The sequence below is a fragment of the Erythranthe guttata genome, chromosome 7, assembly GCF_056151865.1.
Source record: "Erythranthe guttata isolate IM_541 chromosome 7, IM_541, whole genome shotgun sequence".
NCBI lineage: Eukaryota > Viridiplantae > Streptophyta > Magnoliopsida > Lamiales > Phrymaceae > Erythranthe > Erythranthe guttata.
The window spans coordinates 2,837,597-2,845,502 of NC_142539.1; the positions used below are offsets into that span (position 1 = coordinate 2,837,597).

The following is a 7,906-nucleotide window of genomic DNA, read 5'->3' on the forward strand; positions in this document are numbered from 1 at the left end:
GAAATCATTATTATTATTCTTATCATGGTATCAGCCTACATAACGATCCTTTCTTCTCCACCATCTTCAACAAATCAATTTATTTACACCCACCATTAATGAAAGCTTCCAACTTTATTCTTTTCTTCTTACTCCATATTAATCCATAATTATTTGTCCTATCTCATCAATTCCTCATATAATAATATATTCATCATGACTGATGCTCAATCTAAAGAGAAATCAAAAGAAAACCTTGACCCCTCAAGTTATTATTATTTTCATCACTCTGATAATTCATCACTCTCACTTTCATCACAATTATTAAATGGAGAAAACTGGGCATCATGGAGCAAATCAGTCGAGATTGCTCTTTCTGTTCGTAACAAATTAGGCTTCATTGATGGCAGATTCAAGAAGCCTTCCAAAGCTACGCATCCTGAAGAATATCACCTATGGGAGCGAGCAAATCATATGTTGATTTCATGGTTCTCCTATTCTGTTTCATCGGATCTTATTCCGAATGTTCTCTTTGCTCCTACTGCACAACATGTTTGGGAGGATTTTCGCGCTCGATTCTCCCAAGGCAATCTGCCCCAAATTTTCGAGATCAAACAATCTATTGCCTCACACGTTCAAGGGACCATGTCAGTCGCAAACTATTTTACAAAATTGCGTGGGTATTGGGACGAACTCGATTCATATCGTCCTCCTTGCTCATGTGATTGTTGCAAATGTGACGAAAAGAAGATCAGAGATGCGTATCATAATGAGGATCGCCTCATGCAATTCCTTATGGGACTCAATGACTCGTACAAGAACGTTCGTGGTCAAATATTACTCTTGAAGCCGGTACCTGACATTCGAGAGGCATATAACATGGTCACTCAGGAGGAGAAACAACGAGAGGTCGGCAATGGTGCTGCCAACAAATTATTTTCTGTAGCAGCAGCTATGCGCACATCCAAAGTGCATACAAAGTCTTTCAGCAATTCTTCTTCCAAGCCTGAAGATCATTTTTGTCACTACTGTAAAAAAGATGGTCATAATATAGGCACATGTCACAAACTTCACGGATTTCCTCTTGGCCATCCGAGACATGATCCCAATTTCAAATCAAGATATGATCCTCAATACAAATCAAAGCATACTAAGCCATCTGGCAATCCTGTTTTTGGACTAAAGCATGCTGCTGCACACGCTACCACCACTTCTATGGCTACGAACGACATGGGTAATCAGCAAAATCAAACTGATGTTCCACCTTCTCTCAACCCCGACGTACAAGCCATCTTTTCGGGATTCTCTAAGGACCAAATTCAGCAATTGACCACTGCCATGGCTTCTATGTCTCAGAGTAAGAGTGATATTTATGCAAATGCAGCAGGTCTGTATAGCTATCCCTCTATTAATTCTGTTTCATCGAATTGCTGGATTTTAGATAGTGGGGCTACGGATCACATCACCTCTGATTCTTCATTACTCGTCAACAAACACACACCAAACACACCTCATGTTAATTTACCCACCGGCTTTACTGCCTCTATTCATTCTACCGGCACAATTTACTTCAATAAAGATATTTCTCTAAAGGATGTTCTCCACGTGCCTTCTTTTCAATTAAATATGATATCCGCCAGTAAAATCACCAAGACCTTGAATTGTTGTGTAATCCTTTTTCCAAATTATTGTATTTTGCAGGACTTGGCTACGGGGAAGATGATTGGTTGGGGTAAGCAAAGTGGAGGTCTATACTTCATGTCACCAGGTCCCGATGCGCCGCTCGTACATCATACCCACACCAACAAGCATACATGGCACCACCGTCTTGGCCATCCATCGTCTGCATGCCTCCGGCTAGTATCTAAGTCAATTTCTTCATTTGATGAACCTTTTAATGATATTTGTGATATTTGTCATCTTGCTAAATAAACTCGTTTTCCTTTCCCGTCTAGTCAAATTTCTTCGAGTTTGCCATTTCAAACAATTCATTGTGATATTTGGGGTCCTCATAAATGTCCCACACATTCTGGTTTTCGTTATTTTTTAACAATTGTTGATGATTTTACTCGTTGCACATGGGCATTCCTTATGAAAAGCAAATCTGATTCTTCCATTTTGCTCAAGTCTTTTTTTACTTTTATTCAAAATCAGTTTAACTCACACGTAAAAATATTTCGGAGTGATAATGGTAAGGAATTCACTTCCTTAAACAATTTTTTTATCTCAAATGGAATTGAATTTCAACGATCTTGTGTTTACACTCCACAACAAAACGGGGTTGTCGAACGCAAGCATCGTCATATTTTACAAGTAGCCCGAGCTCTCCTTTTTCAATCTAATTTGCCAATCACTTTTTGGGGAGAATGCGTTCAAACCGCTGTCTATTTAATTAATCGTTTGCCAACACCTCTTCTCTCTAATCTTACTCCATTTGAACGGTTATATGGTCGTTCTCCGTCATACGACCATCTTCGTGTGTTTGGATGCCTATGTTATGAAACTATAGTCCAATCTAAATCCAAGTTCGAACCACGTGCTACTCGTTGCATTTTTGTCGGATATCCTACTGGTCAAAAAGGTTATAAATTATTCAATTTATCCACTAATAATTTTTTTACTAGTCGGGACGTCAAATTTTATGAAAATACCTTTCCTTTTCAACCAAATAATCCACCATTACCTAACCCGAGTCCTCCCCATCTCTATCCTCTGAACACCATCCCATCTACCACTGAACCTCATTCCGTTGACGAACCACAAGTGGTAACAGACCTTTCAGGCCCAGAACAATCCATATCCATGGATGTTGAGCTATCCGAATCTTCCACCATTCCATCAACCCAAGCTGAGCCACTTGAACCACCACCTGCACCCATAACCCGCCACTCTGATCGAACGCGCATACGGCCGGCCTGGCATGCAGATTATTCTATGAACTTTGCTCAAACTACTTCCAACCAATTATCATCTCCGTTGTCTGGTCTTCATCAAGGTACAAAACATCCCCTCTCTCAATCTTTGTCTTATTCACGCATTTCTCCTTCACATTTTTCTTTCCTTGCAAGCATATCTAGCCACCGTGAGCCCACTAACTATTCTCAAGCAATTCTCGATCCAAAATGGAGAGATGCTATGCAGTCTGAACTTGATGCACTCATTCATAATAATACATGGCAGCTTGTTCCTTTACCTCATGGACATCGGCCGATTGGTTGTAGATGTCTACAAAATCAAATACAATTCGGATGGATCAATCGAACGATACAAGGCTCGTCTTGTTGCTAAGGGTTATACTCAAATTGAAGGGGTAGACTATTTGGAAACTTTTTCCCCTACCGCTAAACTCACTACTATGCGGTGCCTCATAGCTGTTGCTTCTTCTCGAAATTGGTTCATCCATCAAATGGATGTCCAAAATGCGTTCCTTCACGGCGATCTCGATGAAGAAGTTTATATGGACGTTCCCCTTGGACTTCGCCGACAGGGGGAGAATATTGTATGTCGGCTCAATAAATCCATCTACGGTTTAAAACAGGCTTCACGTAATTGGTTTGCCAAATTTTCTCATGCCATTCAAAAGGCCGGATTTGATCAATCAGAAGCTGATTATTCCTTATTCACAAAATCTGAAGGGAACTCATTTACCGCAGTTCTTATTTACGTGGACGACATCATTGTCACCGGGAATAATGAGCAAGCCATTAAGTCTCTCAAGGAGTTTCTCCATCAACAATTTCGCATCAAAGATCTTGGTGACTTAAAATATTTCCTAGGAATTGAAGTCTCTCGATCTCATAAAGGAATATTCATTTCTCAAAGGAAATACGCATTAGATATTTTAAAGGATGTTGGTTTGCTAGGATCTCGTCCTCATTCATTTCCGATGGAGGAACATTTGAAGTTGAACTCGGACGAGGGTGATTTACTACATGATCCTACAAAATACCGTAGGCTTGTTGGAAAATTGATTTATCTTACGATGACGAGGCCTGATATATTGTATTCCGTACAAATTCTAAGTCAATTTATGCAAAGCCCTCGAAAGCCACATTGGGAAGCTGCCCTAAGGATATTGAGATTTCTTAAAGGAAATCCTGGTCAAGGGCTACTCTTTTCATCGTCCAATGATCTTACATTAAAAGCCTATTGCGATTCGGATTGGGCAGGGTGTACGATGACTCGACGATCTGTTTCGGGGTATTGCATTTTTTTAGGAAACTCTTTGATTTCATGGAAGTCAAAGAAACAGACGAGTGTGGCACGTTCATCCGCAGAAGCAGAATACCGGGCAATGGAGACGACGTGCTTGGAGATTACATGAATACGATATATCTTGCAAGACCTGAAGATCATACAAAATCAGCCAGCTACCTTATTTTGTGACAATCAAGCAGCTCTCCACATCGCCAGAAATCCTGTCTTCCACGAACGAACTAAACATATAGAAATCGATTGTCACATTGTTCGAGAAAAACTACGAACTGGCGTCATCTCTACATCCTATGTACCATCACGTTCTCAACTCGCAGATATCTTTACTAAGCCTTTAGGAAGTGAGCAATTCCGCTTCTTAAGAGACAAGTTGGGACTTCATAATATTCACTCGCCAACTTGAGGGGGAGTGTTGGAACAAATCCCACGATTTGTGCCGTGATATGCATATATTAATTGCTGTATATTTGCCATGTAATTAACCTTGATTATAGCATAGAATATTATGGTCAATATCCTTCCTAGAATAGATTCCCGTATGTATCTATATATATATATTGATCTTTGTCATCACAAAATAAATATACAGAAATCATTATTATTATTCTTATCAAGTTTTGAGTATAGGTAATTGCATACTTTTTTCAAATGCTTTTATATATATATATATATATATATATATATATATATATATATATATATATATATATATATATATATATATATATATATATATATATATATATATATATATATATATATATATACACACACACACACGTATCTAGCCACGATCTTCTATGATCTACTTCTGTTATTTCTATGCTACACCAGGTATTTTTTTTACTGTTGATCTACACACACCATATATGTTTGTGTGTATATGAATAGTAATGATCTACCCGATGTATTTCAATCGGTGTAGCATAGAATAAATCGATCTACTTCTCTTCGGATTTGATCGGATCTTCTTTTCTTATACGACTTTATCTTCTTTCTTTATCTTTCCTTATCTTTCATATGAAAGATCTCTCAAAATCTATGTCTTCACTAACCCTCTCGTCCTATGGTACGCGCTTTCCTTCTATCTATGCGAACAGAGGTCGCGACAACGACCTCTCTTCCCCGACGAACAAGAGATGTCTTGGCGACCTTCTTCATCTAACGATCTTTCAAGCCAACGTAAAATGGTTTTTGGACCTCCAGCGTTACCTGTTGGCCTATGCTTCCATCTGTATTACTCCTTGGGCCCATTTTACTATAGAGTTCGGTCCAACCTTACCAAATTGCTCCCCATCTGCTTTGCAAATTATTAGTAATAAAGAAGAAGAAAAATTCATCAAGTTTTCCAATTTAAAAAAATATAATTGTCTTCTTACTATGTGAGCAGCTCCATTTCATTTATTAATTAATGAAATGGAGAAGACTTAAACCATAGTAGATCGTCAAAATGTCAACTAAAAAAATATCCAACACTATTAATTAATCAAAATGGAAAAATAAAATAAAAAATTGTACAACTTAATATAATTAGTGACGCTATATCTAAAACAAATTAGTGACGCAAAACATAAACATCTAAATTATTAGAAACAGTGACAGTGATACGTACAACAAACACGTAATCTTGGCATTTTATGTGGGAATATTTTAAGGTTGTTTTAGTTGTATACTATGTAGCTCCGAAACTTTCAATTTCTTAATGTTTATGTATTTCGGAAACGTTTCGTGTCTGACACGGACACTTTATAGGTCATTTTACAATTTACAAAAAGTTAGAGACAAGTTTGAAATAGTAATTTTTTTTCTCTAATTATTTACATGTTTTAATGATTAATTGCAAATTAATAGTCGGTAGTAAAATATATTTTGAATATATTTGCATAAAAGAAAATTATGTATAATAAAAACTTATATATGTTTATATCGCATATTTACAAATATACCTCTATATTTTTAATATTTATATATTTCCCCAAGTTCGCGTATCCCTATTTTCGGAACATGTCATTTATATGAGTCCGTTTTTCGTTTTATCGTATCCTCGTTTTTTCTTCTGAAAAATTACATAAAATGTCACTTCAAACAGTGTGAGTCAAAATCGAAGACAAATCTTATTTATTTATTTATTTAATTTTTAATTCTGGCCAATGAACCTTAAAAATAAAATGAGACTTTAAGCATTGACTGAAACAGATATTTTATTGACTTTGGGGACTCTTTGATAAGGGTGAAAATCAGATGGATCGGATCGGAATCAGACATTTCGGAAAATTGACATATTCGAAAGTACAAAATCAATTTCAATTCCAAATTATGGAATTTCGGAAGTCGCATAAGTTTTAAATTTTAAAACATAGCGGAATCGTTTTGAAAATTTCATGTTTTCCAAAAATAAGAAAATCAACGGATAAAAGTAAAATTAATAAACTTCAGCTAATATATATATATATATATATATATATATATATATATATATATATATATATATATATATATATATATATATATATATATATATATATATATATATATATATATATATTGGAGACTTTTCATATATCTATCATAATTCCAATTAAAGTATTCGAATATTAATTATAAAAGGAGCACAAAAATGTTGAATTTGACGAAATTGGTCCCAACGTGCACTAACTTTTGTTGGCACTCTAAAAGTATATACAAAATATTCAATACTTAGACTTTGCTCTAAAACGATTAGTCAACATCTAGCCAATCATAACCTTTTTCTTTCGCACATTATTGGTTATACATCGAATTAGGATTAGAAATCGGACCAATCGGATTTGAGACAACATTTATAATTATTTTAGAAGTGAAAAATCAATTCCAATTATATTAAAAAAATACTATTTCAAAAATTGGAATGAAAAAAATGTTTGAAACTTGAATTTTTTTTTTATCGGAATCGGTGATATAGGAAATTCTATTTTTTTTCACCTTTAATATAAAATACACAATAATATTGATATCATAAGTGTATTTGGAACAGAAGGAAATGTTGAATTATTTTGGGATTCAAATCTCATATATATTTCAACTTCGATATAAAAAGAGAATTAAAAAATTGAAAATTGGAATTTTTAAAATTCAAAATATTGATTTGAAAACCAAAAATTGTTAGGATCGAAATCGGCGGAATTAAAAAAAATTCATTCTAATTTCCACACATAATAGCGAACATATATCAGTTTAAACAGAAATATACAAGCATTTCTATTTACAAACTTTTAATAAATAAATGATCGTTCATCAAAATTAAAAAAAAATTAAAAAAAAATAAAAATAAAGGTAATATATAATCAATTTAAGGAACTTGTATAATATCTTCAGTCTTTATGTACTTAAAATCGAAAAAGTCAATAAATGTGAACTTTTCCTTTTTGGCCCTTTTTTTATGTCGATATTAAAGATGTTAAGATTTCCTGCCGACGTATATCAACTCTTAAGCACTTAATCTTTTAATATAAAAATTAAAATTAAAAATTAAATCGATTTTAGATTAGAATTTCCCGTGACGAAAGATTTGAGTAAATAAAATATTATATCCACTACTTGGACGTAACAAATTAATATAAAATTTGATCCTAATTATTTTTAAATTGTAGCATCATTTATAAAGTGGAGAGAACTCTGTTAATTTAATTAATTGCCTGCTCGAGTAATCATGCAAAACACCATTGCACGTGTT

The 7,906-nt window shown here is 34.5% G+C and overlaps 1 protein-coding gene across 1 annotated transcript; it reads left to right on the forward strand.

The window, feature by feature from the left end:
• The first annotated feature begins 195 nt into the window (after nucleotides 1-195).
• LOC105950068 (uncharacterized) lies at nucleotides 196-1,911 on the forward strand. The gene is made up of 3 exons (XM_012973387.2): nucleotides 196-1,366; nucleotides 1,421-1,575; nucleotides 1,681-1,911. The coding sequence occupies exons 1-3, from the start codon at nucleotides 196-198 to the stop codon at nucleotides 1,909-1,911; spliced, it is 1,557 nt and encodes a 518-aa protein (XP_012828841.2).
• Nucleotides 1,912-7,906: the final 5,995 nt, after the last annotated feature.

Bases quoted from the DNA above. Each gene is read 5' to 3' on its own strand.
- LOC105950068 (XM_012973387.2), top strand. From the start codon at position 196: ATGACTGATGCTCAATCTAAAGAGAAATCAAAAGAAAACCTTGACCCC. The intron at 1,367-1,420 runs GTCTGTATAGCT...GCTGGATTTTAG, and splicing joins TATTTATGCAAATGCAGCAG to ATAGTGGGGCTACGGATCAC. The intron at 1,576-1,680 runs GTTCTCCACGTG...TGTATTTTGCAG, and splicing joins AAGATATTTCTCTAAAGGAT to GACTTGGCTACGGGGAAGAT.